This window comes from Staurois parvus, unplaced genomic scaffold, assembly GCF_062004578.1.
Source record: "Staurois parvus isolate SC_StPar_1 unplaced genomic scaffold, SC_StPar_1.0 ptg000795l, whole genome shotgun sequence".
NCBI lineage: Eukaryota > Metazoa > Chordata > Amphibia > Anura > Ranidae > Staurois > Staurois parvus.
The window spans coordinates 2,350,793-2,365,916 of NW_028318591.1; the positions used below are offsets into that span (position 1 = coordinate 2,350,793).

At 44.4% G+C, this 15,124-nt stretch overlaps 1 protein-coding gene across 3 annotated transcripts in view; it reads left to right on the forward strand.

The window, feature by feature from the left end:
* Nucleotides 1-15,124, forward strand: part of TMEM39A (transmembrane protein 39A) — an 83,598-nt gene that overhangs the window by 51,791 nt on the left and 16,683 nt on the right. For all 3 annotated transcript variants that reach the window (XM_089654746.1, XM_089654747.1, XM_089654748.1), the window contains exons 2-4: nt 4,414-4,604; nt 12,708-12,930; nt 14,838-14,921. In XM_089654746.1, the coding sequence (XP_089510872.1) occupies nt 4,489-4,604; nt 12,708-12,930; nt 14,838-14,921 (423 nt within the window). In that variant the 5' untranslated portion in view covers nt 4,414-4,488. The remainder of the gene's footprint in view (nt 1-4,413; nt 4,605-12,707; nt 12,931-14,837; nt 14,922-15,124) is intronic.

Consider the following 15,124-nt stretch of genomic DNA (forward strand, 5'->3'; position numbering starts at 1 on the left):
CGGGGGCACTGTTACCGGGGTAAGGGGGGGGTGCAATGTGGAAACATCTGGGTGACATCACAGCTCCCTGAATGCTTCCACCTGACAGGCAGGAGTTTACTTGTCAGATGTGGCTGCAACCACCAGGAGTGCGTGTAAATCCCCCCCCTGTCAGGTCTGTACACTGTATGGACCTGACAGTGAAAGGGTTCAGGATGGATTGTTTTTGTGGCGCTGCAGTCAGTGCTCTCCTCCGGACGTCCGTTCAGAAGCAGCAGAATAAATTTAGCAATTCTTAGATGTCATGACTACATTACTAATTAGGTTTTTTGGGGCTTTTTTTAATCTTCTTTCACCTGGTTATCCTGGCAGTTAGTCAGTTATTTTTCAGCTTCCTTTACCAGTTCAGTACCGCCAATCCGCCTTCTCTCTGCAGTGACTACACCTCCTTCTTTACACAGAAAACTCTGAACTCCAGCTGAATTGGTAAAGGATAGCGAGCAAGAGGGTGGCTACGTTCCCACATACAATGGGACCATGGGGAACGTAGCCACCCTCTCGCAGAGAGTCAGATCACAGCAACAAAAAGGAATTTGAAGGAGGCTGAGAGCAATAGACAGGACTTTGAGTGCAGTTTTTTATTTTTAACCATTGTTAAGTGTCTTTTTTTTTTATGTGACTCAGGTTTTTGACCTGCTTCCTCTTCATGTATCTCAAAGGCTTCATATCCGGTTGCGTGGCGTCCCCCCTCCTTGCGATTCTATATATTTAGCAAACGGTAAGCTGCTTGGGTAAATGACTGCCAAGATGAGATCAGTCAACGGCGGAGAGAGTCTTATGATTTCAGTCAGTGTGACCAGATGTGTAGGCTTGAATAGAAAGTGAGAGAGAAAAGAGGAGGAAAGTATCATCACTGTGCAGCACCATGGAACAGAAAGCACAGCCTGGGTACGAAATGGGCAAATACACCAGTTGGCCAAAGAGCATGAAGACACCTGAACATCACACCTACCTACCTACCTACAGGCGTTGGACAAAAAAAAATGGAAACATTACACGATTTGCAGGTGTGAAAGTGACAATGTTTCATGTTAAAAGCGGAAATGATGTAACATTATTTTGCTTCCGCTGTGTGATGAGACACCTAGTTAACAGGTGGAAAGCCTCATTTTCGTCATTCGCTACGTGTGCTGCTAGTAATAGAGTCATGTCAGCGCTTACTGAGCTTCGAAGAGGGCAAACTGTTGGTGCCGCTTAGCTGGTGCCTCTGTGAGTTGCCAATTTATTGGCCGTGTCGTGAGGTTCAGTATCAAAAGTTATGATGATGTATCAAAGGTTACAACGCCATATACAGTTTCTGGGAAACCATCGTCTGATCACCATAATCGCGGTCGACATGGTCAACTGACTGAAAGAGCCAAAAGGACATTGCACAGGATTGTGCCCCGGAAGAAGAAAACAGCTGCTGCAAAAGCGACTGCAGAGCTCACTCTCAGTCCCGTGAAGACTGAGATTGAGCTCTGCAGTCACTTTTGCAGCAGTTGTTTTCTTATTCTGGGTCCCAGTCCTGCACAGTGTCCTTCTGTCTCTTTCGATCAGTTGACCATGTCCACGGCGCTTATGCTTGTCAGAAGATGGATTCTTGGAAACTGTATATGCCGTTGTAACCTTTGATACTGAACCTCGCGACACTGCAAATAAATTGACGACTTCAGTCACAGAGGCACCAGCTAAGCGGTACCAACAATTTGCCCTCTTTGAAGATAGGTAAGCTCTGACATGACTCCATATTACTGGCAGCGCACGCAGTGAAGGACGAAAGTGAGGCTTCCTACCTGTTAGCAGGGTGTCTCATCATGTCATTGGCGCTTTACTGCAATTGGTGATCTGCTGTGTTTGCTGACTTCCTCCCAGAACAATAGCGGTCCCACCCAGCCATTGTAATACTATAGGCCTAGCGGGAAGCAGTTAAAGGGATAGTTCACCTTCACCAAAGAACTGGAGTATTCCAGTCAGGCTTCATGAATAACGGGCCTACACCTATAGCAAGGGCATTGTTCAACTTTAGTCAGAGACACACAGTTTTTTATCCACAGAAGCCCCTTACCTGAATAGGCAGTTCTTTGGTGAAGTTGAACAATCCCTTTAAATGCAGTAGTTCCTCAAGGACTCAAAAGGGGGAGAAGGCAAAAGTTCACCTAGAGATTTGCTGTTCCTTAGCTAAAACTAAAGGTAGGAAAAAGTGATCGATCAGAGTAATAGAATTGAAAAGGGTTGGGTCTTAGGGAAAAAGGTTATGGACAGAAGGGGGGTTGGAGGGTTGTGGTTGGGTCTTCAACACCTTATAGTTGGGGTTAACAACTACTTCCTCAAAGTTCCAACAGTGAGCCATTGAAATCAGTTGGGGGATAACGATCAATCCAGATTCGCTTGAACGTAGAGATGGGATCTTTGAGGGCCAACAACATTTTCTTATTGAGGAGAGACCAATAAATTTTCCGTTTCAGTCAGTCTATGGTAGGGGTTGATGACCACCATGCTTTAACTAAAACCTGTTTGGCCACCGTGAAAAGAAATCTCAGTAAACTAAATTGTTTATTAGTACAGAGTTCAGGCTTCAAGTTTAATAAAGCTTCTCTTGGTTTGTACCTTTCCCAAGTAGTGTGTAGATCAGGGTTTCTAATTCAGGGTTCCATGGAACCATAGGGTTCCTCCAGAGATTGCTAGGGGTTCCTTGACCAATGAGCAATTTCTGCCTCTCAGATAAGTTCCCACTGACACCACTGATCTTTTTAGCTGTCTGTAAGGAAATAATTCTTCTCAATGACTACACGTGTAAGGCGCATTCTTTTCACTGACCATCACACTAATGCAGTGGTTCTTAACCTGGGTTCGATCGAACCCCAGGGGTTCGGTGAGTCAGTCTCGCGGGTTCGGCGGAGGTGAAGACCCACACCCGACTCATATGATTCATGATGACATGCCCCGCTTGTCCATCATTGGCTGCAGGTAGTCACGCAACATCGCTTAGCCCAGTGGTCGGCAAGCCGCGGCTCTTTACACGCTTTAATGCGGCTCTTGTGTGCTGGACGCCCGCTCCCCTCCCTCCTCTCGGGCGGCAGGGACTCTGATGATTGGCCAGTCTCGCTGCCACTCACATCCTGATAGCCAGTGATTGGCTGTCAGGATGTGTGTAGGTGGGGCAGCGTGACGAACGTGAGAGGAGCTAGGCTCCTCTCACAGTCCGCCCTGAAGACCGGAACGGCGAGAGGAACGCGCGGAGCAAAGGTAAGTGAATTGACACAGGGGGGACTTGGCTTACTACTTGCTACTTACTTACTACTACTATATAAGGGATGAATTAATATGGGGGATGAATTACTATGGGGGATGAATTACTATGGGGGATGAATTACTATATGGGGGGTGAATTACTATGGGGGATGAATTACTATAGGGGGATGAATTACTATATGGGGGTTGAATTACTATATGGGGGATGAATTACTATATGGGGGATGAATTACTATAGGGGGGATGAATTACTATAGGGGGGATGAATTACTATAGGGGGGATGAATTACTATATGGGGGATGAATTACTATATGGGGGATGAATTACTATATGGGGGATGAATTACTATATGGGGGATGAATTACTATGGGGGATGAATTACTATATGGGGGATGAATTACTATATGGGGGATGAATTACTATGGGGGATGAATTACTATAAAACAGTGGTTCTTAACCTGGGTTCGATCGAACCCCAGGGGTTCAGTGAGTCAGTCTCGCGGGTTCGGCAGAGGTGAAGACCCACACCCGACGCATATGATTCGTGCAGTAAATGTTCATTATTATGTTTTTGTGTGAAAATCATGTTTTAATGGTTTTGTTCTTTGTTCTTAACGGTTTTTTTCATTTTGTGCACCTATGTATAAATATATACCTAAATATATACCTATGTTTTGAATTTTAAAAATCATATTTTATTTTTCCAATTAAGAAGGGTTCGGTGAATGCGCATATGAAACTGGTGGGGTTCAGTACCTCCAACAAGGTTAAGAACCACTGCACTAATGTATCATGAGCTGTAGATTAATTATTAGTAGGGGTTCCCCTGTGACCAGAAAGTTATTTCAAGGGTTCCTCTGTATTGAGAGAGGCTGCTGTAGACCAATTGACAACACAGGAGAGCAATAAGACGACCGGGACAGACTGTTGTCACCCTAAACCAGGAAATGCCCAAACAAGGACCTTCATAACAAGATCACCAGATATTTTAATGAAAGCTGAAGATTTAAAGAGATGAGTGGAAATGACATTTGAAACAACGACAATGTAAAAGGCTGAGGTTTTAATGGTTGGGTTTACAATGGTGTTCTTTTACCCCAATAGTGCCATGTTAACGCTTCTCTTCCTTCTCTCTGCAGAGCAGAAAACGGCGTTGCCCTGTATTCCTGGCCTCGGAGTGGAGCTGACTGCTGGACACGGACTGGCACCTTGTCATGCCCGGTGGAAGAAGGGGTCCTAGTCGGCAGCAACTAAGCCGTTCCGCTTTGCCCTCTCTGCAGACTTTGGTTGGTGGTGGGTCTTGTGGCAATGGCACAGGGCTGAGGAACAGGTGAGTCCTGTGGGCCGGACGTGGAAAGAACTGACATTTCTTCGTGTTTTATCCAACAGTTAGAAGCATGGGGCTCCTTTTAATTATATTGTGGTTATATTGCATGTCTGGTATACATTCCAGTAGTCCTTCTGCAAGTCACACCCAGGGGCGGACTGACAACTCATGGGGAACTTGGGCAATAAGGGATCATGGGGCCCCTGTGTCCTTGCTCAAACTCAAACTTGAAAAAGGTACCAGGGGCATCTCATGGGGCCCCCTACTGACCCCGGGCCCTGGGGCAGTGCCCGAGTTTCCAAATGGTCAGTCCGCCCCTATTCACACCCCTTATAGAATTAACCATCTTCTTAATACTCTAACATTTTTTATTACTTTTTATTAATTTTTAAACTTAAATTTATTTATTAAAGCTGGACTCCAGTCTTGCACAGTTGTGTTGGCTCTTCTCATGTACTCAAATAGCTTACTCTGATTTCACTGTGAGCTTCTCACAGTGTGCATTAGAAGCTGCAGCAAGTCAGATAGAGCCTGCCTCCTTTCCTGGCTGGAGGATGTCCAGCATCAGCTAGCCCTTGTATCAGGGCTAAAGGCTGTTCAAGTGGAGTACTGAGGCAGGGTGCTGTGATGTTTTCAGAAAATTATGTACAGAACCCTGCTGGCCTTTTCTACCAGCTGTGGTCTGCCTGCATTGCATATACAAGCCCAGAGTCCCAGTAATGACGGCACTGGATATATAAAAATTAGGTATGTAATGAAAATGGAAAGGTTTTATTTAAAAATTTAATAAGTAATGTTGATGAAGGGGGTAGGGAGGAACCAAGGAAAGCAAAATAGTTTGTATATCCGCTTAAGCCGCCTTTTTTTCCTGACCCCACTGACCTCTGTCGTATGTTTGAAGTTCTCTATAAAGCTTCATCTTCCAGTGTTTGCGGATAAGAATTTTCCTTGAATTCGGCTTTGAAGTTCTAACTTTCATCTCAAGTCCGACATGACCTTTAAATCACACAAAGATGTAAAAAATATGTGGCCTGGTTAATAGTATATTCCCTCTAAGAGCACCTGTCATAAGAGCAGTGTGGTCCAAAAAAGAATATACACCTATCTATCATTTAATAGGTTGCCCATATATCTAAAGCATGCATTAGTAGATTCCATATATTTATGAAAGTACTGACTTTAAAGGGAAATGTAAATGGTTTGGGGTCAGTTTTATTTCAATATCCTTTAAGCCTTTAATGGTTTTTTTTTTTAACATACATTTTTTTTGTACATATATAAACACTTGCTATCACCATTGGTGTCACAGTGCTTAAAAGATAAGTCCACCTTTTTACAAAAAATAATAAATGCACATTTTTTTGCAGGTAAAAAAATATGCATTTATTCTTTTTTGTTTCTGGGGCCTTTAAAGCATTGCATCAGTGATCAGCAGATCGCTGATACCATGCAGACCTCCTGCAGACCTGTCAGTGTATCTATCTTTGTTGTCCTACAACCCGTATGAGCAAGCAAATACCTATTGACAGGAAGACTCAATGAACCACCACAGCACTCCACAGCGCCATAGTAGTTCATTGAGAACTACAAGCTGAGAACTGCAAAGGCTGTCGGAACTTGTAGTGTCCTCCTTCACAGAATACTGTGAATGAGTGACAAGTTGGGGTGGGATGAGCCCAACACGACCGCATTGTTTTAAAAATTGTGACAGCTAGCGGGTAAAAGTAGATCCCCCCCCCCCCCCCCCCCCCCCGCAAGCTGTCAAAGCGGGGAGGAGCAAAGGCCGGTCCCTTCCTAACATGTTACACCCTGAATATGGGTGTAACCTGTTATGAAAGGTGAACTTTTCCTTTAAAGTTGTTTGCCTTTAGACTCTCACTGTTTGAACTTGTATAGTCTGAATGCAACTGGCAGAAAAGTGGCGAAGGCACGCTGCTCTGAATTTCAACATCCCCGGTAATACTAACACTCCTGCTACTTCTAAACTTCTTAGTTTAACCTCCTCATTTGACCTTAAGCAATGGGTACATGCTTCTACTCACTCCGGTGGAAACACCGCAGATCTTGTATTCTCCTACCTATGCACTCCGTCCAATCTCTCCAACAATCCTTTTCCTCTCTGTGATCACCTCCTTTTTAGTTTCACTCTCTCCCTGCCTTCCACCACCTCTCCTTCCAAACGTCTGACAATTACCCATAGAGACCTTCGCTACCTTAGGCCCCATGTACACGGGACACTTCTGAACGATGGAAACTGACTGCTGGAAAGCGTATGTTAACCATTTGCCGCCCGCCCTATGGCTGAATGGCGGGCGGCAAATGTCATCAGCGTTCCGGGTGGACGCCATATTGCGTCCTCCCGCACATGCGCAGATTGCGCTCCTGCAGAGCGGGGCGATCTGTCACCGGCCGTGTACCTCGGACACAGCCGATGACAGATCTGAGTATCGGCCCCGTTGCCGGTACCATGTGACCTGCTGTGACCAATCACAGCAGGTCACATGACAGTTGTATACAATGGATGGCTTCATTCATGCCATCCATTGTATACTAGTGTCTAGCTGTGAATGGTCACAGCTAATCACATGCACATGTCATGTGATTAGCTGTGGCCAAATCACAGCTAAGCACAAAAAAAAACCAAAACCTGAATGAATCGATGTCATTCAGGTAAATGCTTGCTTATAGCAAAGTAATTCTTTGCTATAAGCAAATTGTGTAAAAAAAAAAAAAAAAAAAAAAAAAATACTGATCACTTACCCAAAGTAGTACAATGTTACTATGGTAACATTGTACTACTTTGGTCATAGTGAAATATGAAAAAAAAATCTTAAAAAAAAGAAAAAAAAAATTAATAAAAAATATATATATTTTTTTTTTCATACTGTCACCAGTCAGTGTCCCTGATCACCGCCATGCCAGTTATATGATGACGCTGTACTGCACTGGTGACAATATGTAAAAAAAAAAATAGTGAAACAAATTTTTTTAATTTTTTAATTTTCCAAAAAATTATGACAAAAAAAATACAACTTCAAAAAACTTGCCATGCCTCTTATGAAGTACGTTGGACTGTCTACTCTGCAAAAAGGGGTCATTTGGGGGATATCTGTACTATTCTGACATTCTTGGACCTCAAGAAATTAGATTGGCCGTCAGTACTTCAGGATTGATCAATATTCAGATCTATACCATAGTTTGTGAACTCTATAACTTTCCTACAAACTAAATAATACATCCTAATTTGGGTTATTTTCACCAAAGACATGTAGCAGAATACATCTCGGCCTAAATTTATGAAGAACAATTCTTTATTTGCAAACTTTTATAACAGAAACAAAGAAAAACTTTTTTTTTTTTTTCAAAATTTTTGGTCTTTTTTTGTTAATTTAGCAAAAAATAAAAACCCCAGCGGTGATTAAATACCACCAAAAGAAAGCTCTAGTTGTGTGAAGAAAATTATAAAATTTTAGTTTGGGTACAATGTTGTATGACCGCGCAATTGTCATTCAAAGTGTGAGAGCGCTGAAACCTGAAAACTGGCCTGGGCAGGAAGGTGTAAAATTGCCCGGTATTGAATTGGTTAAAAAATATCTGTTTAGCTATGTTTGCATAACGCGTTTATGCGCGTTTGCATTTAGAAGCATTTTTTAAAGATAAGCACAGGAGAACCTCCCAAATGCACTGAAAAGTGGTAAATTATTAACTATTTCAGACTGTTTCAGAGAAATACAGAGAGTAGAAGCAGAGACAGCAGTATGTGTTGAGATTAGCTTAGGTGTGAATTGCTCATTAACATTGCTTTTGTTTCCAAGGGTGGGAAAGGTGTCTGGTGGGGGGAGTCATTAGGGCCACCTGGCAGGGGGTCTTCATGAGGAATTTGAGGTGTGAATGATCATTAACATATCTTTTGTTTCCAAGGGTGGGAGAGGTCTGAGGTGTGAATAGGTCATTACAATGTGTGACAAGCTTGGTAGGAACATCCTGTGTTCAGTGTTTTGTCTATTTGAGTACCTTGAAAACGCTTTCCATGCATTTTTCATGATGAAAAAAGGCTCTGGACAGCATCGGGAACTGGAAGAGTTAAAAAAAAAAAAAAATTCAAATGCAAACAATTATAAACATGATTTGTTGCGTTAAGCCACGTTTTCCAAGCATTTTGTGTTTGAAACACTGATAAAATCGACTGCTGAACGCAATTTTTCTGTGTTCAAAGAAACGACTGTAAACTCAAATGCCTGTAAACAACTGTAAACAAAGATGTGTACATGGACACATAGGAAAACATTAGGGGGAGTTCAGGGGCTGCTGAAAAAAACGCTGTATGGCTCCTAAACGTGAGTTTATCAGCTGCAGTGTACATGAGCCCTTAACTCTTCTCTACTCTGCTGCTGACCACCTCTATGACAAAATCTTACCCCTGTCCCGCCCCAATCTAGCCACTTCTGTCTACAATAAATCCTTGACCTCCACCTTGGATATGCTTGCCCCACTCACTACACACAGAATCAGGCCCCGACCCCCACAACCCTGACACAGACAATTCCAGAAGTCTCAAAAAACATAACCGCACTTTGGAGTGTCTGTGGCGTAAGACTAAGGGCTCGTTCACACTTGGCTGTTTTACCATCGCTTGGCAAACGCTTCACAAACGCCGCATGTGCGGTTTAGGGGCGGTTGCTAAGCGTTTGCTGAGTGTTAGAAACACCCCACAAATGCCTATAATGCAGTTTGAATGGTGTTACCGCTCCGCAAACGCCCGGCAACCACGTCGCAACTGCGCCGCAAACGCCGGCCGGGCGTTTGTGGAGCGGCACCATAGACTAGAATAGGAGGCTACAACGCCTCATGACTCGACCAGAGGCGTCCGTTTTGCCATGACGCAAACGCTCCCGTTAAAACAGCACCATATGCTGTAGTGTGCAGAATTGGCAGAGGCGTTTGGGAAGCGGTAAAAACGCTTCCCAAACGCCTCTCTGCCGCCTGCACACAACGGTAGTGTGAACGTAGCCTAAGTCTCGCAAAGACTTCAACCAATAGAAAACTGCCCACCAAAAATACAATTCTTGCCTCCATACTGCCAAGCAGACCTATTTTATCACTCTCATTAATACCTTCTCTACCTCTCTACTTCGTTCTCCACTGCCTCCACCCACTAACTCACTCACTGTCCAAGAGATCGCCAATCTCCTTAAAAAATAAGATTGATATAATTTGTGATGAAATTTCCACTCTACAGATAACTCCCCCACCTAACACCCCATGTCCACAGGTACACTCAGCACTTCCCTTATTCGTCTCTGCTACTATGGACGAGGCAGATAAACGTATTTCTAACACCCACCTAACCACCCTGTTCCTTTTCAAATACTGCAATCACCCTATGGCTCTATTCTTCACTCTCTAACTCACATCTTCAATCTCTCCCTCTCTTCTGGCATCTTCCCCAACACTCTAAAACATGCACTAGTCACCCCCATACTTACAAATCCTTCCTTGAACCCCACCAATCTTCACTAGCCTTCTCCTTGCTCCCCTTTTTCTCCAAACTCCTTGAATGCCTGGTCTACAACCAAGTGACCACCTCATTAAGAATAACCTTCTTGATTTCCTTTAGTCTGGATTTTGCCCTCAACACTCCACAGAAACGGCTCTCCTGAAACTCACAAACGATTTACTAACAGCTAAAACCATTGGGCGTTATTCTGTGCTCCTAGTTCTGGACCTTTCAGCTGCCTTTGATACAGTTGACCACCCCCTCCTCCTCAAAAGACTTTAGTCCCTTGGTCTCCATGACTGTGCTCTTCGTTGGTTTTCATCCTACCTATCCTAATGCACCTTCAGTGTCACTTACAATTCTGCTTCCTCCTTACCTCCTTCTTTCTCCGTTGGGGGTCCCCCAAGGTTCTGTTTTTGGACCTCTCCTATTATTGATCTACACCTCCTCCCATGGCTTTCAATATCATTTCTGTACTGACGACTCCCAAATCTATCTCTCCGCCCTTCAGCTCAAAACCTCAGTCTCCTCACACATCGCTAACTTACTGACCAACATATCAGTCTGGATGGCACACTCAATCAATCCAAAAAGGAGCCGTTAATATTTCCTCCCCAATGTACCTTTTCCCCTGACTGTCAAGATCAGTGGCGCTACCACCGTCCCGTCCCCGCATGCCAGGGTGTTGGGTATAATCCTGGACTTTGAACTCTCCTTTTGGCCCCACATCTAGTCACTTTCTAAAGCTTGCTGTCTCAGCCTCTGCAACATCTCCAAAATACGCCCATTCCTAACCAATGACACCACAAAGCTCCTAATTCACTCCCAGGTTATCTCTCACCTTCACTATTGCAATTCCCTCCTCATTGGCTTACCTTTTACATAAGCTATCCCCCCTCCAGTCAATCATGAATGCTGCTGCCAAGATCATCCACCTTACCAACCGTTCGGTGTCTGCCACTCCCCTCCATTGGCTGCCACTCACCCAACGACTTAAATTCAAAATACTTACAACAACTTACAAAGGCATCCACAACTCTTCCCCCAGCTACATCACTAACCTGGTCTCAAAATACCAACCAAATCGTTCTCTTCGTTCCTCCCAAGACCTTCTGCTCTCTAGTTCCTTTGTCACCCCCTCCCTTGCTCGCCTCCAGGACTTCTTCCGAGCCTCTCCCATCCTTTTGGAATTCCCTACCCCCATCTGCCCAATTTATCTTATACTCTGTCACCTTTTAGGCGATCCCTGAAAACTTTTCTTTTCAGAGAAGCCTATCCTGCCCCCGCCTAACAACTGTACATGTATTTTCTCCATCAGCTCATCCCCCCCAGTTATTACCTTTTTGTATCACATAACTCTCCCTTTTAGATTGTAAGCTGTAATGAGCAGGGCCCTCTCATTCCCCCTGTATTGAATCGTATTGTAACTGTACTGTTTGCCCTCACGTTGTAAAGCGCTGCGCAAACTGTTGGCGCTATATAAATCCTGTATTATAATGATGATAGTAATTACATCCCTTGGACAGGACCTCCTCACATCTCCATCCTTGCAGAGATCAATGGAAGTATTTGCTCAGCAATATGCAGATAGTGAACCATAGCTGACGTGTTTTGAGGCACAAGTACTCTGAGCAAAATTAAATGAGATCATATTCTGTATCAGCCACCCCTTTCTGTCAATCCCTCCACTGGCCCCCACTCAGTGTCCTCCACCCCTCTCTGCCAATCCCTCCACTGGCCCCCACTCAGTGTCCTCCACCCCTCTCTGCCAATCCCTCCACTGGCCCCCACTCAGTGTCCTCCACCCCTCTCTGCCAATCCCTCCACTGGCCCCCACTCAGTGTCCTCCACCCCTCTCTGCCAATCCCTCCACTGGCCCACACTCAGTGTCCTCCACCCCTCTCTGCTAATCCCTCCACTGGCCTCCACTCAGTGTCCTCCACCCCTTTCTGTCAATCCCTCCACTGGCCCCCACTCAGTGTCCTCCACCCCTCTCTGCCAATCCCTCCACTGGCTTCCCATTGCCCAATGGATAAAATTAAAAACATTAACAATAACGTATAAAGCCATTTATAACTCCGCCCCAAATTACATCACCGATCTTGTCTCCAAATATCACCCAAACCGTACTCTCCGCTCCTCGCATGACCTCCTGCTCTCTAGCTCCCTTGTTTCCTCCTCCCATGCTCATCTCTAGGACTTCTCCAGAGCTTCTCCCATCCTCTGGAACTCTCTACCGCAATTTATCAGACTATCGCCTACTCTGCTCACTTTTAGGCGATCTCTGAAAACCGATCTCTTCAGGGAAGCCTATCCTGCCCTCAGCTAATAATGGAATCTTCTACTCTTCCAACCAGTCCATCCCCCACAGTTACTACATTTTGTACCACTAGCCCCTCCCTCCTAGATTGTAAGCTCCCAGGATCAGGCCCTCCTATCCCTCTTGTATTGTTGCTGTATTGTCTCCCGTTATATTGTAAAGCGCTGAGCAAACTGTTGGCGCTGTATAAATCCTCTATAGCAATAATAATATTCCAAGTTGATGACTTAGAAGATACTGTAGACGGAAAATTAGTTGTTACTTATGTGTAACTCTGTTTCTTTCTCAGGAATGGTAGTGCCGTTGGCCTATCCGCCCCTCCGATAACTGCCTTGATAACCCCTGAACCTGTCCGTCACTGCCGTATCCCTGACCTGCCGCTGGACGGAAGTCTCCTCTTCGAATTCCTCTTTTTTATCTACCTTCTTGTGTCGCTCTTCATTCAATACATCAATATATACAAGACAGTGTGGTGGTACCCATATAACCATCCCGCTTCCTGCACCTCTCTGGTGAGTCGGTGGGCAGTGAAATGAAACCATTCTAATGTTGTACTGTACTGCTAAGCTGTGAGGGTAGAAGAGGCAGACGCTGTGCTTGGTCCCCCCAGGGATAGAAGGTTTAGCGGCTTTCTTAAAGGGTAAAATAGCTATGAATTCTATTTGAAATCTCTAGGAATTCAAATTTAGCAGAACTTCTGCTACATTAATGTATAAAAAATGAGTTAAGTATTTTTTTGGCTTTTTTTTTTATTGGTGGTCACATGATTGCTCCATCCCCTCTTCCACCCCAACCCTCATAGGTTGGATATAGAGAAGAATATATACTGCTCAGGAGAATCCCATTGAAGTGAAACCTAATTAATAAATGACAAATGTTGCCCTGTAGTTTTAAAGGAGAACTTGACCTTATCTTTGTTACCCTCCCCCTGATGCTCTTTTTTTCTGGCCATCTTGTACGTGAATAGTTTTCTGCCATGTATTCTGGACCTAGCAGAGCTCCAAGCAGTGCCTATTGCAGGTCCTGCCTGTTGTATTAACCCTCGCAGTGCTGGAAGTCTAGGAGTGGGATTGGGGTAGAGAACTTCATATTTCAACTAGGAGATCAGCCAGCAGCACAAGGGATGTTTTTGGATGTAAGTAACAACCCTTTTGCTGATTTAAAACTTATAAAAAAAAAAAACAACTAAATTTAGGCTTTAAAGCCCAGGATTGAGACACTTAGCATTCTATCCTCTCACTAGCTGGAGTTGGATTTTGATTGTAGGTCCTCCATGGTGTTCTGCTCCCCCAAAATGTGATTTTTGTGGCTGCAAGGAGCTCCTGGAGAGGGTAGTGCTTGAACTGGTGAACACTACAGCTCAAATCTAGATTCAGAGTCTAATTTGACCTTTCTCAATTTTTTTTATCTTGAAGGGACCCTTAAAAGCTTTTCAGCTTTCAGCCCATATGTAGCTACTGTGAAAATGTTTATCTACAGTTCACGGTATATTACCCAACTGCCAATGTAGAAGTGACCCCTTCCATTGGCTGCCCCTGGAGAAAGGATCCCTTTTTTCAGTGGCGGACCCTGGAGAAGGGACTCCTTGGAGTGGCGGCCCCTGGAGAAAGGGACTCCTTGGAGTGGCGGCCCCTGGAGAAGGGACTCCCTGGAGAAGGGACCCCTTCCAGTGGTGACCCCTTCCAGTGGCGGCCACTGGAGAAGTGACCCCTTCCATTGATGTATCAAAAATGCATTTTAAATATCTTTCGGCTTTTTATTGGTGGTCACAGCACCACTCCATCTCCTCTTCCTCCCCGAGCCTGGTAGCTTGGGTATGGAGATGAATGTCAGGAGAATCCCATTTAAGTGAAACCTCCATTTAAGTGAAACCTAATTAATAAATGACAAATGTTCCCCTATAGTTTTAAAGGAGAACTTGACATCATCTTTGTTACCCTCCCCCTGCTGCTCTTTCTTCTGGCCATTTTTAAAATCCGTATGTGCACAGTTCTTCAAGGTATTCTGGACCTAGCAAAGCCCCAAGGATGTCTACGCATGTGCCGGGATTCTCATGCAAGAGCACAGATGCTGCTCATTTCTGGTGTATGGGACCATGGCAATAATATAATAAATAACAAATGCCCATTTTTTGCAGGTAAAAGAAATGTGCATTTACTTTTCCTTTTTTTTTTTTTTTTTCTTTTTGAGCCTGGAAAGCATTGTACTAGTGATCAGAAGATTGCTGGTGCCATGCAGGACTGCTGCAAACCTGTCAGTGTATCTCTGAGCTCGTACCCCGTTCTGGCAAGCAGATACACTGTGACGGACAATCAATGAACTACCACAGCGCTCACAGCTTAGTACTATCCCTTTTAAGTACTAGATTGCCTGTAAAGATCAGAGATATTCACTTTCAAAATTGCCTTTTGTTTTGCAGAATTTCCACCTCATCGATTATCACCTGGCAGCTTTCATCACCGTCATGCTGGCCCGGCGACTTGTCTGGGCCCTTATTTCTGAGGTGAGTTCTCGTTCCTTCTATCTGTGTGCTGCCTTCCTCAATGTCCCCCTGTACAGCATGGCCCCGGTTCATGCAAAACACTGCCTGGCAATCGCAAATTAAAGGGAATGTGTAATTTTTTTTTTTTTTATTCCCCCCCATATTATCGTTTTGCTGACTGTGTAACACATACAGTGGGGCAAAAAAGTATTTAGTCAGCCACC